General features: G+C 46.0%; 1 protein-coding gene across 1 annotated transcript in view; it reads right to left on the bottom strand.

The window, feature by feature from the left end:
- C1H8orf34 (chromosome 1 C8orf34 homolog) overlaps positions 1 to 18,596 on the bottom strand; it is a 397,204-nt gene that overhangs the window by 65,796 nt on the left and 312,812 nt on the right. Inside the window, exon 10 of the mRNA XM_030190169.1 lies at positions 17,032 to 17,105. Coding sequence (XP_030046029.1) covers positions 17,032 to 17,105 — 74 coding nt within the window. The remainder of the gene's footprint in view (positions 1 to 17,031; positions 17,106 to 18,596) is intronic.

The following is an 18,596-nucleotide window of genomic DNA, read 5'->3' as shown; positions in this document are numbered from 1 at the left end:
CCCCCCCCCCCCCAAGTCCATAAACTGTAATCTAGCAATGAGGTCATCTTAATATACTGTACTATAGTCCAGGAGACAGTAAAGTCATACACTAAATATGAGGCAAAACTGTACCAGCAGGAACAGAAGCAAGGGACATTGAGGAACCTGCAAAGGCTGAAAGACTAAAAGTTAAGAAAACAGCAGCACAAAAAATACTAGAACCAGCAGGTACCGAGAACCCTGCCAGAATATATGCAAAGGAATAGCAGGAGCAGCAAGAGCAGCAGAAGAGCCCAGAGGAACCTGCACAGATGGAAAAACAAAAAAGAGAAGGGGGGGGGGGGGGGGGAGTCCTTTTACAGATTGGCATCTCACTGCTCCCTAGCTTTATACCATTTATACCATTCCTCAAACAACAGTAGCCATCTCTTCAAGTATATTCTCGCTTGATATATCTATATAGTATGTACATACACACATTCACACACGGTGTCTGAAAAAGAAAGTGACCCCAAGATTTGTCAAAATAACCCCAAAATGTCTTACTCCAGCAGAAGCTTCTGCCTGAAATTCAAAACATTTCTGAGTACTTTATTTTTCAACTAGTAAAAAAGGCCCGTTTCTGACACAAATGAAACGGGCACTAGCAAGGTTTTCCTCGGAGTGTGTATGTTTGAGAGAGTGTGTGTGAGAGAGAGTGTGAATGTGCGTGTGTGTGACAGAGAGAGTGAGACTGGGTGCGAGTGCGTCTATGAGAGAGAGAGAGTGTTTGTGTGTGAGCATGAGAGTGTATGCCAGGGCCCTACCTCCCTCCCAGTTCCAGGGTCCCCCCTCCCTCCCGCCCTCTGAGTTCCAGGGTTATCCCCCCTCCCTGCCTCCGAGTTCCAGGGTCATTCCCTCCCTGCCTCCCTCCGAGTTTCAGGGTCCCCTTCCTCCCCTGCATTATGCTCTCTCCCCTGCATTCATCCATATGCAGACAACGTCCTCTGTGCCCTGCCCCCTCCATCCATCCATGTGCAGCATTTCTCTCCTGCCCCCTCCACCTCCCTCCGAGTTCCAGGCCCCCTTCCCTCCCTCCCCCCTCTGAGTTCCAGTGTCCTCCTCCCTCCCTCCCATTTCCAGGGTCCCCCTCCCTCTGTCCCTCCCTCCCTCCCAGTTCCAGGGTCCCATGGAACTGGGAGGGAGGGGGGACGGAGAACATTGGAGGAGTGACATCAGCAGGTGGTTACGATCCCAGTGAAACACATTGGAATGTTGGAGGAGCAAATTATTATATTAGATAGGATGGAGCTGCAGAGCATCAAGCTCATAAAACAGTTGAACTCTTAATTAATGAAACCCCAGATTCACTGAGACTTTATGAATGTGTCAAGGTTGAAGGAGGGCGCTTTGAACACAAATTATGAATTAAATAAAGAAAAAACAAGCATTATAGTAATGTATTTTCAAAGGCCATACTAAGGGGCCCTTTTGGTAAGCTGTGGTAAGCACTAATGCGTGCGTACCGCAAGTTAAAATCCACTACCGCAGGAGGTACTCAAGCATCCCGCGGTAGTTTTCATATTGGCTCATGCTTCCCATGCACTAAAAAAACAGACTATTTTTTTTGCATTGGGGGCGTGTTTTGGTGCAGAGAGTAGGTGTTTCCAGTGCTAATCGGTTAGTGCAGTTAAATCGCCACATGCTAACTGATTAGCCTTTACTGCTGAGAAAACAGGTGTTGGCAAGGGCTCTCGTGCTAATTAGCATGTGGCCATTAATTGATGAAATAGAAGATACGGCAACTTTACAACTGTGCTGAATGTGGCCTCAGCGTGCGGGAAACCCATGTGCTATTCATAGCACAGGCCACATTTTAGCACAACTTAGTAAAAGGGCCCCAAATTTCCGCTTTTTTCCAGACACCATGTATGTATAGGACATCCAGAAGAGGAAAACAAAAGTTCTGCAGAAAGAGCAGTACAGTCCACAAAAGCAGAACACACGTCTTCTAATAGTTAAAAAGGCTTTTATTCTTGCCACTTTAAAACACAACCCGACGTGGCCACGTTTCACCTCTCTAGAGACTGTGTCAAGGATTATCAACTATTAGGGTTTCAAGGGGCACAAACACCTAATAGTTAGTAGATGTAGCAGTGAAAACAGCTCAGCAGCTAGCAGCAGTATACTATTCAGAAAGGAGGAGACACTCTTTATCCTGGTGCTAGCTGCTGAGCTCTTTTCATTGCTAAATCTACTAACTATTTGGTGTTTGTGCTCGGGAGGTGGTGGAGATGAAAATGGTAATGGAATTCAAACATGCGTGAGATAAACACAAAGGAATCCTGTTTAGAAGGAACGGTTCCATGGAATCTTAGTGGAGATTGGGTGGCGACACCAATAACTGGGGAACCAAACAGGAGCTGGGCACACTTCTACAGTCTATGCCCTGATGGTGACTGAATAGATAGGGATGGGTTGGAGTGTAAATTTTAAGGGATTTCGATTTAGCTTCAGAACTTAGTACAAGAAAAGTGCTGGGCAGACTTCTACGATATGTGGCCTGAGAAAGGCAAGGACAAATCAAACTCGGGTATACATATAAAGTATCTTGTTGGGCAGACTGGATGGAACGTACAGGTCTTTATCTGCCGTCATTTACTATGTTACTATGTAATAGTTGGCAAGAATAAAAGCCTTTTTAACTATTAGAAGACTTGTGTTCTGCTTTTGTGAACTGTACCATATATGTATATGCATATAGATAGATGAATTTCAACTTTAGTGCTCTTAACTAGTAAGGGCATACTATTTTCAGAAAAGCTTTTATATATATATATATATATATATATATATATATATATATATATATATATAAGTGTACGTTGGATAAGCGCATGCTCTGTTTAACTGCATGCCGTACTTCAGTCCCGTTTTTGGCACCATCAATTTGTATGGGGGACAAACTTCGGTTTAGCGCACCACTGATAAGTGCAAGATTCGCTTATATGCATGGTTCAATACCGCTGCTCTGCAGGAAAGACTCCGCATAAGCGCGCGCACGGAATATGGAAGCCGATTGGCGTGTGACAACCAACAAAATTTCAAATTTACCACCCCTTTAACTGCCACAGGCAGAATAGGCGAAAGAATATTGTTAGAGCGTACACTGGGGTCGTCATTGTTGTGGCGGAACTGTAAGACTTTAACACTGGCTGAATGAATAGAAGTTCTTAAAAAATTAGAAAACAAACAAAGTCAAGCATCTATTGCAAAACAATATGGTGTCGATCCCAGTCAAATTTCACGTGTCTTGAAGCAGAAAGACCAGCTTCTGGAAGACTGACAAAACAATACAAACCCACAATGGAAACTAAAAAGGGCAGGAAAAGCTGAGGAGGTAGAAGATGCTCTTCTTCGGTGGTTTTCTCGAGTCAGGAGCAGACAGTTTCCTGTCAGTGGTCCACTGCTTATGGAGAAAGCTAACCAGCTAGCTGAAAGTCTTGGACTAACTGAATTCAAAGCCACTGTTGGATGGTTGGAAAGATGGAAGGAGAGGAACAGCATAAAATTCAAGAAACAGCATGGTGAGAAACAAAACGCTGATGACTTTGGTGCTGAAAATTGGGTTGTTTCAGTTCTTCCTACCATCTTGAACGAGTTTGCACCTCGTGACATTTTCAATGCTGACAAAAACGGTCTTTACTGGCGAGCGATTCCTGATGGAACACTTGCATTCAAACATGCCAAAACTACTGGAGGTACAACATCGAAGGACCGACTGACTATCCTCCTTTGCTGCAATATGGATGCGAGTGAGAAGTTGGAACCCCTTGTCATTGGAAAGAGCAAACAGCCCTGTTGCTTCAAGAAAGTTAAGCGACTTCCTGTGTCATACGAGGCTAACGCAAATTCATGGATGACTGGGGAAATTTGGAAGCAGTGGCTAAAGAAGTTAGACACTAGAATGCGGGCACAAAAGCGTCAGATTTTGCTGCTTTGTGATAATTGTGCTGTACACAGGGATGATGTCAGGTTGTCTAACGTCATGGTGGTCTTCCTGCCACCAAACACTACCTCTCTGATCCAATCTATGGATCAGGGCATAATAGCCAATTTCAAACAACATTATCGGGCTCTTGTGCTACGTCGTCTGATGAGTGTTATGGATGAACAGACTGGCAAGGATAAACGTGCTGTTGAACTGGCTCGTAATCTATCACTGTTGGATTCCCTACATATGCAGAAAGAAGCCTGGAATCATGTAACACAGGCAACCATTGTGAACTGCTACAAGCGGGCAAGCTTTGTTAGGGATGTGGAGAAGGACAAAACAGATGCAGCTGTTGCAAATGCGTCAGATGAACAGGTTATTGACATCCCAGCCGGTGTTACTGAAGAGGAGTTCCATCGCTACGTAGCTGTTGATTATGATCTACAAACAGCTGATGACAGCACTGATGTCGAGATATGCGCCTACACGCGGGCAACAACGACTGATGATGAAACAAAGGATGAAATGAGCAGCGAGGCACATGCTGATGAAATTCAACGACCTCCTCCTGTCACTTTTGCAAGAGCGCTGGAGAGTCTCAACACCGTGCGGGCCTATCTGGAGGCCACTGGATGTCGGTGTTATGACAGTTTTTACCATCTGGCAGACGTAGTCTATGGAACTCACAGACCCAATAGTGTACAGAGGACTATAACTGATTACTTCAAGTAAGCCTAACGTCAGTTAACGGAGACTGTATACTGTACGTATAATAATAAACAGTACTGTACATATGTTTATCAGATGTCAAGCTTCTTTGGGTCACAACGGTTAAGTCCATGCTCTGGTAAACTGCATGCATTTCTTTGGTCCCAGACCCTTGCACTTAAGTGGATTGCACTGTATATACATATACATACATATACATATAAAGAGAGAGAGAGAGAGAGGATTAAAAAGAAGGGAATATTAGAAACAGGGGCACCAGCATAAACAGCAGAGGAACCTGCATGAAAATACAGATTAAGAAAAAATAAAATAATAAATAAATGACCAAGCAATTTTTTAAGATGTCAGTCGATGGACCTAGGGTACACTTGAGCAACCACAGGGATTACATGGAGCTACATAGTGGGACATAGAGCCTCCACTTGAAGCAAACTGTTCTGAAGATATTGTGGCCTTACTGGTTAAGAGAACTACAGTTGACATCCATCTATAAGCACACACCTTACTGACATATCTGTATATGTTTGCCATTGCAATTGCAGCATTTTGACAGTCAATTCCAGGTGATATATGGTAGAATGTGTTCTGGAAGTACTGCTTCATGTTAAGAGACTGAGTTCTTCTCAAACACCTTATGGTTTTCTTTTTTCACATCATAAGCAAACAGGATCAGACAAGGTCTTCACCCAGGAGAAGGAAGTAGACGGCCACCCCAGACAAACTTTTTGACCAGAGAAGGGGGGATGATGACGACATTGGAGGTTAAGTTTCAGATTTATATGGTTCACTAAGGGTTTGGTTCAGTATGTAGTGGTTCATGGTGGAGGGTCCTTGCCTGGTAGTGGAGATGTGGTGCTGATTAACAATATGCTTCCCTCTTGCAGGAACACTACTGTACTTGCTTGACCCAGAGCACCCCTTAGGTCCTGCATAGAGGACACTCACCTGATTCCCCCAGTATGTGGACAGTAGCAGTGGAGAGGCAGCCAGGCAGTGTCCCGGTGCACTCTGAAATGCCGCAAGGCCACTCAACCCCTGCAAGGTGCCGGAGGCCTGCTCAATGAATGCGCGGGACCCGACAAAGATGATGTACATTGGGGCAGGAGTCACAGCACAGCCATGACAGAAAGGCTTTAAAAACATTTCTATTTGACTAAATAAAGATGTCATCATAAACTTTATCATACATCCCTCAAATGTTGAAGGTTATCTAGATTGTTATTGACATGAATACTAATTGAGAAAACACTGGTATATAAAACAGCAGTAGAACAGAATAGAATGAAATAGATATTTCAGGAAACTTGCTATGTCATCTGGACAGAGGGACTATAATAAGCACTCTAACATTTGATTATGTGTAGGCTGCAAAACCTTAAAGTCTGATTGCAGGAAGATTTCAACAAGCCTGTTGTATCAATTCTATTAAGATACAGATTAATGGACTTTTGTCATCTGTTTTGGGAACAGCCCAGGTGAAGCATGCAGAGAAGAGTGTTTGATGGTATAATTTGTAAATTTTAAACCAGTGCTTTTTTGGTAGGAAAAAAGGTACCCGTACTCATTGTGGGTGGGGTCACCACATATGGCTCTGCCCCTATGATAGCCACACCCACATTAGCCACACCCCTTATACCAGCCATGGCGCATATAAACAGGCATCATTGAAAATATTATACTAGTATAGGAGAAAAAAAAGAACTTGTGAATTGTTTTCATTATAAATTATTTCTGTAAGCTGTTACAGTTCCAGTATACCCAGTGCAAAATAAGACAGCAGATGTAAATTCTCAAATTGGACATATTCCAAACACTAAAATGAAAATAAAATGATTTTTTTTCTACCTTTGTTGTCTGGTGACTTTGTTTTTCTGATCATGTTGGTCCCAGTCTCTGATTCTGCTGCTCTCTATCTGTTCTCTTAACTTTGTTTCCAGGGCTTCCTTTCCATTTATTTCTTTATTTTCCTCCTTTCTTCTTCACTTCTTGCCCTGCATCCATAAATAAAAGCTGGGTCCTCCTTGGAATTGACTGGAGGAGGTATAACGTGGATCCAACTTTTGCCTATTTTCTTCATCCATGTGCAGTTTTTCTACTTTCTTCCCTTTCCCTCATCGCCATCCATGCACATTTTCTTTATTTCTCTTTCCTCCCCTCCATCCGTGTCCAGCATTTCTCTTCTCTCTTCCCTCCCCTGTATCCATATCTAGCAATAATTCTCTCTCCCCTCTCCTCCTTCCAAGTCCAGCATTTCTCCTCTCTTCCCTGTCCACCCCTCCCCATCCATCCATGTCCAGCAATTCTCCTCTCACTCCCCTGCCCTCCCGTTCAACCATCCATGTCTAGCAATTCTCCTCTCTCCTGCTCTCCTCCCATCCATTTCCAGCATTTCTCCTTTCTTCCCTGCCCTCCCCTGCCATCCATACCCAGCGACTCTCTCTTCCCTGCCCTTTCCTCCCATCCATGTCCAGCATGTCTCCTCTCTCCCCTGCCCTCCATGTCCAGAGATTTTCCTCTGCTCCCCCTGCCATCCATGTCCAGAGATTCTCTTCTCTCCCTTGCCCTCCCCTCCCATCTATGTCCAGTGATTCTCTCTTCCCTGCCCTGCCATCCATGTCCAGTGATTATCTCTCTCTCCCCTGCCCTCCCCTCTCATCCATGTCCAGCAATTCTCCTTATCCTGTCCTCCCCTGCCATCCATGCCCAGTGATTCTTTTCTCCCCTCTGCCTTCCCCTGCTATCCATGTCCATAGATTCTTCCTCTCCCCACCCATCCTCCTTCTCCCGTTGCCTGCCTGTGAGACCGGACCCCAGCATCAGCCAGTGCAACAATTAAAAGTCTGACGTCATCGGGGCCTTCTCTCTGCAAGTCCCGCCTACTTTGTTTCAACTTCCTGTTTCCAAATAGTCGGAACTCGCAAAAGGAAGGCCCCGACACCGGCAGCCTCTTAATCGCTGCTGACTCGTTAAAGAAATGGAGGGTCATGAGAAAGAGGGGAGCAAGAGGAACGGTGCAGGCCAGCTGCAGGGGGAAAAAAAGTGCTGGTACACCGTACCGGTGCATATTGGCACAAAAAAAGCCCTGATTTTAAGAAAGATTGACTGGAACTGTAACACCTCTAGGACCTTATTTTCAAAAGAAAAGAACATGCAAAATGTGACACAAGGGGCAGATGGACGTGTTTCTAACACAAACACGTTTAAACCATGTATTCAGACAACAAAAAATCCAAAACATTTGGTGTCGAATATTTGCTGAAAGAAAAACGTTTTGAGAGGAAATGTTTCGGGGGCATGTCATGGGTATCTGATGGGTGGTCTTACATGATGTTCATTTTTTTGCGATAACGGATAGCAAATTGATTTCCTTTTGCTGGAAAGAAAAACACTGTGAATTAGACCTCCTTTAAAAGTGACTAGCTCAAGATCAAACTTGTCTTTGGACCCATATGTGATTTTGCTGAGTTGGAGAGGTGGAATTGTTGGTTTGTGAAAGAGTGGAGAATTGTTGACTGGTTTGTAACCTTTGTTTCTTTGCACCTGTCTGAACCTTTGGCTCTTCACATTTCCTGCTTTGCCTGCTTTGTGTCTCATCTCCTCAAGTCCTTACCCACACCTGCTAGCCCCCCAGCCACACCTGTCTCTTGTTCTGTACCTCGCCTCCTTCACCACCAAACCCTCACTGTTCCCAAAACCCCTACCTGCTTGTCTTCTGTCTCTTATTGGTCCTCTGTTTGTCCACTCCCAGTTTGTCACTGTGCTTTGTGTTGCTGCCATTTCTGTGAGGACTGTGTGCTGGTGCTGGGAGAGTGCTGAGTCTCACTGGGTGCAGTAGGTGGAGGACTGTACAGAGGTGTTAACTGGGCTTAGTGGGTTTCACCTGTGGTGGTGGGATACCTGCACATCAATCATGGATGTGCTGAATGCTATTATGAATGATGCTTTGCTGAATGTGGATGAGAGTTTGGAGGGGAAGAGTATTTAGGCCCAGGACGCACTTTCATGGACTTCACTGACCAGCAGTGCCTTACTAGGTACTGCTTTGCTAGGACTCTGTGACCAGCTACAACTCCTCCTCCAGGCCAAGGTATGCAAGAATAATCCAATGCTAGTCCACCTTAAGGTCCCTGCCTCCCTTGCCTTTCTTGCCACCGGCACTTTTCAGTCAGATTTAGCAGCCAGTGCAGGCCTCACCCAGCCCACCATCTCCAACTGTCTTGGCCAGTTCTTCAATGCCTTCCTCAACCACACCTCACACTATATTACCTTACCCACTATCGCCTAGGCCTGCCAGAATGGCTCAGTTCTATGCCATAGACCACTTCCCCCTTAGTCTTTGTCATCATTGATTGCACACACGTCACACTCAGACTTCCTCCCCCCTAGGCACATGAAGAGACTTGTAAGAACAGAAAATCATCACTCCATGTGTGATGCCCAGGGGAGATTGTGGACATGTGTGCTTGCTACCTGGAGTCCACCCATGAAGCATATATCCTGCAGCATTCTGAAATCTACCACAGGTTTGACCGAGGGGAGATCACCGGCAGTTGGCTCCTAGGTAAGCAGTATTGGGGATTCCTAACCCTTATGCCCACTTCCCTCCCTTACATTAACACCCTACCTCCCTTAACATGCCCCTAGAACCCACACCTATGACCCGCATTCCACAAGGTACACATACATACCAATGTCTATGAATCCTGCTTCCTCCACAGGTGACGGGAACCTGACTGATTCCCATTGTCCACCTCCAAAAACAGATTCAGATGTATGGACCATTCCCAGAGGGGAGATCCTCTACAGCCCAAGAAAGGACGCCAAGATATTCATGGCCTGTTGCATAACTTTGCACTATAAAGAAGGCAGCCCCTGCCAGAGAAGCAGCAGGCAGACCAAGAGGATGATGACTCTTTCCTCCCCCACCCACAGAGCTGACCAGGGACCACACCATCTGGGGGTCCATGCCAAACAAAGACTCATATGGACCAATTTCCAGTAAAAGTCAGTGCAGTATTTATTTGTGCTCACCGTATCTTACTCTATCCCCCCAACCACCACCCTCCCCCTCCAGCACATCCCCCAACCTCCTCCCCCCAGTGCACACATTCCTCCAGCACACACCCCAACCCCCTCCCCCTAGTGCGCACACTCTTCCAGCACACCCCCCCACCCACTCCAGCATGGTATTTTCTTCTCAGCCCTAGCTCATCCTCCCCCCCCCTTCTGAAGACCACTTCTCCCACACCTCCCTGTAGCTGCAGAGGATGCTCCAGGCCTTCCAGGTACAAACACAGTGTCCGAGTCCTCCCCTGTGGGGATGCCACTGTCCTCAGAGGCCTCAAGAGATGCAGCTGCTTCTGCTGCCGCATGGAAATTGAGCCACCTGGTTGGCCTTATGGCTGAGTTACTGCTGAGCACAACATCCAGTCAGGCAGTGTGTGTTGCCCTAGAGGGACCTGGCCATAAGGCAGGCCCACTGGCCTAGGATCTTGTGAGTCCCATCCATGCACACTTGGATGCAGATTACTTGGCCAGAGCTGAGGGGATTACTGTGAAGCTGGGCTGGGTGGTGTGGGAACTGGTGCCACTTGCAGCTGGTGTTGATAGTGGTTCTGCTGGAATGCTGGCCTCAAAAGTTCCCCTTGGAGGGTCAGGTAACTGCTGGATGGGCAATGTGCTAGACAACACCACTATGTAATTATGCTGATCTTGCCAGATCCCCTAAAGCTACAGCCACATATTGTGCCTAGCATTCCTGTTCTTCTGCTGCATGGTGCACTGGTAGTCAGCCAGCTGCACATTTTGGGCCAGGAGTTTGCTGGCCAGCTGCACAACCTGCTGCCTGTAATGGGATGGTCCCCTATGGGTCAACTGTGGCTCCTCTTCTGGCTTCTAAGCTTCTACAGGCAGTGGCGTAGGAAGGGGGGTGGCGGTCCGCCCCGGGTGCACGCCGCTGGGGAGTGTTGGCTCCGCGCTGGTGCACTGCCCTCTCTGCCCCGGAACAGGTTACTTCCTGTTCCGGGACAGAGAGAGCAGTGCACCAGCGCGGAGCTGACACACCCCAGCAACGTGCAGTCGGGGCAGATCGGCCCTCCCGCTCGTCCCGCCGCAGGTATGCACTCCGGGGGGGGGGGGTGCGCTCCTGCAGGAGGAGGATGCACTCCAGCGGGAGGAGGGTGCACCATGCTGCACCCGGGGGGGGGGGGGGGTGCGCAGCGGCGACCCGCCCCGGGTGTCAGCTCCCCTCGCTACTGCTCTGTCTACAGGGGCATCTGGAATTATCTGGATGGGGGGGGGGGGGTGTGGGGGTGTAATGGCTGCGTTTTGGTCACGTTATTCTTAGAAGTAGGAAAAAGCCAGACTAAGTTAGAAAGAAAGGAATCTTTATTGCAGGTGTTCAACCAGTAATTGGGTCTCCTAGGAGTAGCCTAGTGGTTAGTGCAGTGGACTTTGATCCTGGGCAACTGAGTTCGATTCCCACTGCAGCTCCTTGTGACTCTGGGTAAGTCACTTAACCCTCCATTGCCCCTGGTACAAAATAAGTACCTGAATATATGTAAACCTCTTTGAATGTAGTTGCAAAAACCTCAGAAAGGCGGTATATCAAGTCCCATTTCCCTTTCCTTTCCCTGCAGGTGGCTCCTGGCAGGTGTCTTCAGCAGGCTCTTCTATTGGCACAGTGCCCTTCTGCGACTCCTCTGCTGACTCCCCTTCTCCGCCTGAGGTGTCTGTGCTGCCTGCTGGTTCCAGCCTCTGCCTCCAACTCAAGAGTCCTCACCTGCATAGAGAAAGTAGAAATGTGTCTGTTGCATTAGTTAACCTGTCAGTCTGTTGCAGCTTTCCCAAAATTATCACTCCTTGTGCACTCTTATACCACAGGTGATGAGGACTGCCATTGTCATGCTACCACACGATGTATCACTCCACATCCACACTGCAGGAGACAAGGAGTATGGTGCACTGTGGACCTCAAGAAACCATGATACCAGACAGCCACACAGCCAGGTGGGTAAAGGAGAAAGATAGAGGAAGTGGTCTGGAGAGCAAAGTGAGGGGGGCATAGATGCCTTAAAAGCAGGAATAGCCACTGGTAATGGGGAAAGGGGAAGGGGAAGAGGTCCCAAAAAATGTCAGACACAGCATGACTCAAATCGGTGACCTAATTGCTCCCAGACCTACCCACTAACCACGACTCCATGCTGATTTGTTAGGAGACAGCCGCTGATCACCAGCCTTTCTGCCTGTAGTCTGGAGTGACTTACTTCCTCTCTCCCCACCTCTCTGAGAACTTCTAGTACAGATGGGTTTCCTATCAACTCTCCTCCCCCCATCTAAGCTTGCCAGAGAGAAGGTGAAATAGAGAGAAAGAAGACAGCACATTTTTATTCCTCAAACCTTACCTGACTCCCCAGCCTATGGATGCTTTCCTTGGGAAGCAGCCTGCACTCCATAGGGGTGAGGTTAATGGGGTCTGCATTCCACGGTGTTGGCTTCAGCCTTCCGCTTGACAAACTTCTTCAGCTGCCTACATTTTCTTTTGATGTCCTCTATATCTCTATTGACGTGGTGGACCACATTAAACCACTGGCATATTGTAATCCATTCTTTCTGCTTGGTATAAGTACAAATCGTTTGCCCCTGGGAACAAACAAGTGTGGGCTGTGCAAGTTTGAAAATCCTGAGAAGCACATTTTTATAGAGCACTTTAGATGTATCAGCTGTGGGCACTTAGATGTTTTGGGGGATAAACTTTTTTTTTTCTTTATAATGGTTCACACATGTTTTGGGGAGAATGACATCTAAAATAAGCGATTTAGATGCCATTTTCAACCCTCAATGTTGCCTTAACATTGCTCATCATCCACGAATGCCAAACACCTGGGAAAATGACTCTTATGTTCTTCATTCTGCCCCCACAGCATCAGGCAACTGAACCCTGGAACCCATGAGCCAGCTGGAGTCCCTATTTGCCACTGTCTCCAGTTAGGGAGAGACCTCTAAACCTACCCTTCCCCTTCTGCTAGGGAGATGACCTGAGATCTGGTCTGCCCCATGTTTCTGATAACCTTTTTGCAGGATCTGGCTGCTGGACAAAATACAGCACAGGCACTGTGAGCAGCAACACAAGGGACAGTAGTGGACTATGCAACACACCATTTTATTCTATTTATGTATTTCTTGTTTTAATGCTGAAACAAAAGTAATTGTGGAGATATGTGCTGATTATACCCCAGTGGAGACATCATTTTATGGTTGCCTTCATGAGAAGCTGGGCGGTGTTGGAGTCCCTGGAAATGTGTCTCTGCACCATGTGCTCCTTAGGGATGAGGTTCACAGGGTCCACATCTTGTGGATTCTCTATAGCTTTGCTCTTCACCTTCCTCTTCAGCTACCTCCTGTTTTTCTGGTCAGTCCTCAATATTTCCATTTCTGTAAAACTCCACTAAGTTTGGCCCACTGTTGAGGTTTACAATGTCATGTGCCTATACCCTTGTCCTTACCCTCATGTTTAGTAGACACTCATGCTGGGGCCCCTGTCCTAGGTTTAGGATTCGCTGAAGTCACACAAGACCTCCTTGGTTACTACCTGCCATCTATGGTAGCAGCTGCCTCTTGAGCCCTCATTCGCCTGCTGGGGGGGGGGGGGGGGCTGGAAAAGGCCTCAGCGTTCGCACAATGTCTAGACTATTCCCCTGCCCTCTGGCCTGCAGAACACGGAGGAAATGTTAGTTTATGCAAAGGAGACCTGCTGGTTTGTACCTGACTGGTCACTATTATGAGACAACAGATGTGTATAATAGTTCCTTTCCCTTCTCATGTCTATATCCCCCATATTTGTATATAGTTGTTTTCCCTTTCCTCAGTTATTTTATATGTTGTTTTAAATATGTAAAAATGTGTATAGGAAGCAGCTGTTTCAGCATCCTCCTAAGCCCTCAGCAAGCTGGTTGTAGGCAAGGCAGCATGCTGAACAGAGAGTAAACTCTACTCTATGCAACAGAAAAGGAGATCTGCTGGTTTGTACCTGACTGGTCGCTATTGTGAGACAACAGACATGTGTATAATAGTTCCTTTCCCTCCCCATATCACCAGTAGCTGCTGCCCCCTTCCTGGGGGCAGCAGTGCAAAGATCTATCTATCCTCTCTATGAAAGGACATCTGTGATGGGAACTTTATTACAGGCTCCAGCATAGAGCTAGACTTGTGGCCCAGCATGCCACAAATGATTATCGGGCTCATTTTCAAAAGAGAAGGACATCCATCTTTCGACATAAATCGGAAGATGGATGTCCTTCTCCCAGGGACGTCCAAATCGGTATAATCGAAGCTCGATTTAGGACGTCTTCAACTGCACTCCATCGCAAGGACGGCCAAAGTTCAAGGAGGCGTGTCAGAGGCGTAGCAAAGGCGGTACTTGGGTGTGCCTAACACTTGGACATCCTTGACACATAATCGAAAAAAACAAGGACGTCCCTAACTAGCACGTGGACGTTTTCACCCAGACCTGTTTTTCTCACGACTAAGGCACAAAAAGGTGCCCGAAATGACCAGATGACCACCGGAGGGGATCAGGGATGTCCTCCCCTTACTCCCCCAGTGGTCACCAACCCACTCCCACCCTCAAAAAACATCTTAAAAATATTTTGTGCCAGCCTTTAATGTCATACTCAGGCCCATGACAGCAGTATGCAGGTCCCCGGAGCAGTTTTAGTGTGTGCAGTGCAATGCAGACAGGCAGACCCAGCCCCAATCCCCCTACCTGTTATGTTTGTGGAGGAAACAGCGAGCCCTCCAAAACCCACCACAAACCTACTATACCTACATCTAGGTGCCCCCCTTCACCCGTAAGGGCTATGGTAGTGGTGTATAGTTGGGCGTAGTGGGTTTTGGGGGGCTCAGTACACAAGGTAAGGGAGCTATGTTCCTGAGAGCAATTTATGAAGTCCACTGCAGTGCTCCCTAGGGTACCCGGTTGTTGTCCTGGCATGTCAGGGAGACCAGTGCACTACAAATACTGGCTCCTCCCATGACCAAATAGCTTGCATTTGGTCGTTTTTGACATGGATGTCTTTGGTTTCGAAAATCAGAAACGTCCATGTCTAGGGATGTCCAAATCTAGGGATAGCAAAATTTAAGGATTTGGACTTCCCTGACAGTATTTTCGAAATGAAAGATGGACATCCATTTGTTTCGAAAATATAGGTTTCCCCACCCTTGGATTTGGACATTTTGCAAGGATGCCCAAATCACAACTTGGACATCCCTTTCGAAAATGCCCTTCCACATCACATAACATTCAGCCCCAATAACTCCAACTATCCCACAGACCAGATCGCTGTAGGAAGCACTATTATAGGATTGTGTACAGATTGTGAACCCCCAGGGGACAGATGGCTACAGAGTACAATGGTGATGTAGACAGGCAGTCAGCCCTATCCTGTGACCCACAATGCCCTCCCCCAGTTCCGGAGAGGGGCACTGGCTGGGCTCTGCTGTAGAACGTCTGTGAGTGGGGCCTTTCCTGAGATGAGAGCTTTGGCAAGATATGCTCCTGCCAGTTCTTGGGGGCACTCTGGCCCCTCCGGTGGTGAGGAGATGCCCAAGGAATCTGTCAGAGAGATGTGCAGGCATTGTGTGTCTGCACGTGTCTCAGACAGATTCCTTGAAAAAAACCCAAAACCTTCTTTTTGGGATTCAAACAATCACTTTACTTAGTCCATAAAACTAGGATTACACAAACAGTTTTATAATTCAAATTCCCAGGAAACTATTAACGTTATATTAAGAAACAATTGCAGTGAAGGTTCTCAGAAACCAGTGTGACTCAAGGGAAACTCAGATAAATAGCCAACTTTCTCTATCATCGCACTTCCTCATTTCTTTAAGGCAACAGTCACAAATAAAATTGAGGTGATAGTCATGTTCAGTCAAGTAACAATATTACCACCTTTGATGGAACCACTTATTAATCCATGTCACCTTCAGGGACCGGTCTAAGCACTACTTTGTAAGAACACGAATATCTCTGACAGCATGTAGTCTGCAGGTGGATATACATGGCCAAGTCTGGGCAGAGCGGGGGTGGAACACACACTTAAGTGCATAAGCTATAGAGTACTATAAGTTACATACGTATCTCCGGAACCTAGGCACCAGAGGTGTGCCCAAGGGGCCTTGGCCCAACTTTGGGCTCAGGCCCCATCCAAAACTGCAGCATCCGTTGAATGGTTGGCGAGGATGCTGAATCTCCGCAAGATGAAATGGATCCACTGTCCAATCCCTCTCCCCCTTGTGTTGCCTCAGGAATGAGGAAATCAACAGCATGCTTCCAGTCGCCAACATCGGCACTCCTTGTGCATTCTCAATGTGCGAACCAAGCATGTGCGGGGAGTGCTGGCATGGGTAGCTAGAAGTATGCTATTGACTTCTTCACTCTTGGGGCAGCACAAGAGGGAGTGGGGGCTTAGGCAGAAGACCTTTTATGCTGGCAAGGCTTTGACATCCCAGCCAGCAAAGGCATAATTTTTAATGGACGGGAGCAGGAGAGAAGAAATGCACCCCCCCCCAGTCCAACTATGCCCTCCCCCCCCCAAAAAAATGGATTGTTGGCTAAGCCCCTGATTCGCACACACATGTATGCCTAAGCACATACATGCACATATACCTGCTTATACTCATATTCTATAAAGCAAAGTAGGCACCTACTTTTCTTTATATATAGGTGCACTGTTAAAAAAACAAAACAAAAAAAACCCCTATCTGGACAGTGTTGCTGCAGTAAGAGGAAAATGTAGTAGCATTCTCTGGATAATTTTACTGAATATTGGGTTCACCAGGACTTATCCAGTTAGCAGTTTATTTTTTGATAAGCCCTTTTGGATATCAGCCCCTACATTTTTGGCATCTGGATCTGTAGTTTGAGAGACCAGTATTCACAGAACTAGCAATCAGGTATGTTATCTGAATAAAGTTTTTGGATACTCAGTGTGGCTTATCTGGGAAACTATAGCATAGCCTTTTCGATGACCAAACTTATCTATCTAACACTATCTGGCCACTGCTGAATATCAGTTAGTAAGTACAAGGGATATTTCAAAACTGTCCCCTTAGTCCTTTTGTTTCAGCACATAGTCCGTAAATCGCTGTAACAACAACAGAAGAAAATCATCAAAACCTCACACACTGGAAACAATCTGACAAGATTCTAAGTTAGAAGATATCATTTCATTTGAAGGACAGCATGTATTGAATTTTTCAGGTTTTAGCCAAGTCATTAAAAGATCTGTCATTTCAACAGATTCTCCAGACAGGTAAGAAGGTCATGCATAACTTGATATACTTACAGGTCCTGTCACTTGAGACGCACTCTCGAATTCTTCATCTTCTTCCATCAGCGTTTCAGCCCTGGGCAATGAAGCTGCTCCAAAGAGGAACAGAAGCTAATAAAGCAACTTTCATATAATTCCTTAGGAATAATTAATCTCTTTGAAACTGTAGGAGGACAAATGAGCTAGCAGAACTCTGATGGCAAGTCTAAAAGCCAGTTTTATATTTTGTGGTAACGGAGTTCTAATTTAGTCTGTTATTCACTTCGCTCTAATAACTAAAGTTTTTTCCTGGGGGTAGTGTCTCCAGATGTGTTAAGTTTTCCACATACCATGACAGTAATGAACCTCACTACTAAGTTAGGGTATGTAAAGTATGATCTGTCTCCCAAATTTACTGCTAACGCTTGCCGTACTGTCTGCCCCATGACATTTTTTTTGTGAGCTCTCTTTGTGTATCCTCTTTAATCAGAGTTTGTGGCATAAGGGTAAGAGTATATTATCAGGTTTTTTTAATCTTCAGGAGTCAATCTCATAGTTCTCAGTCCTCTTAACTTTTTCATTTTAGTTTCTGTTCTCTATCTCCTGCTGCAGTAGGTCCATAAAAAGTTCATCATGGCCTACTGCTCCTGCAGGGGTTTTATCTTCTTTTGAAAGTCTTGCACTACAGCTATCTCCATTTTAGCCCTGGTACCTTAGGGCTTTGTGTAACCTCAAGAGCTGTTTATAATTTTATGCTGAAAACAACATAATGACCATATAGATGCCAGTTTTAGACTGATACAGGGTAGTTCTGTAAGGGGGTGTCCAGATTTAAGTACTAGATCAACACCTGTGAAAAGTTATTCCACTAAAAAAATGTAGGCACCTACTTATTTTTTTAATAGAATACTAGTATATGCCACCTAATACTATCCTACTTTGTAGGCGTAGTATAAATGCTCATGCCTAGACTACAAAAGAATGTATGTAGATATAAGACTTCATAATGTATGCGTATAAGAACATAATAGCCATTCTGGGACAGACCAAAGGTCCATCAAGCCCAGTATCCTGTTTCCAAAAGTAGCTAATCCAGGCACAAGTACCTGGAAGGATCCCAGAACAGTAAAATAGATTTTATGCTGCTTTTTCTAGAAAAGAAATAAGCAGTGGCTTTTCCCCAAGTCCATCTTAAAAACGTCTTATGGACTTTTCTTTTAGGAGGTTAACCAAACCTTTTTTAAACCCTGCTATGCTAACTGCTTTTATCACATTCTCTGGTAATGAATTCCAGAGTTTAATTACACATTGAGTAAAGAAAATATTTTCTCAGATTTGTTTTAAATTTATTACTTAACAGCTTCATTGCGTGCCCCCTAGACCTAGTCCAACATAGCTTGGTGCATATTTACAGAATACCACGTTAACTGGAAAATGGTCATTTACACAAATGTGTCCACACATGAGAGTAAATGACTAGATCAGTGGTTCCCAAACCTGGCCCTGGAGACACCCCAACCAGTCAGGTTTTCAGGATATCCACAATGAATACCCATGAGACAGATTTGCTAGCAGTGGAGAGAGTGCATGCAAATCTCTTT

Source organism: Microcaecilia unicolor, chromosome 1, assembly GCF_901765095.1.
Source record: "Microcaecilia unicolor chromosome 1, aMicUni1.1, whole genome shotgun sequence".
In the NCBI taxonomy this organism is placed as follows: domain Eukaryota; kingdom Metazoa; phylum Chordata; class Amphibia; order Gymnophiona; family Siphonopidae; genus Microcaecilia; species Microcaecilia unicolor.
This window is presented reverse-complemented; position numbering and strand designations above follow the sequence as displayed.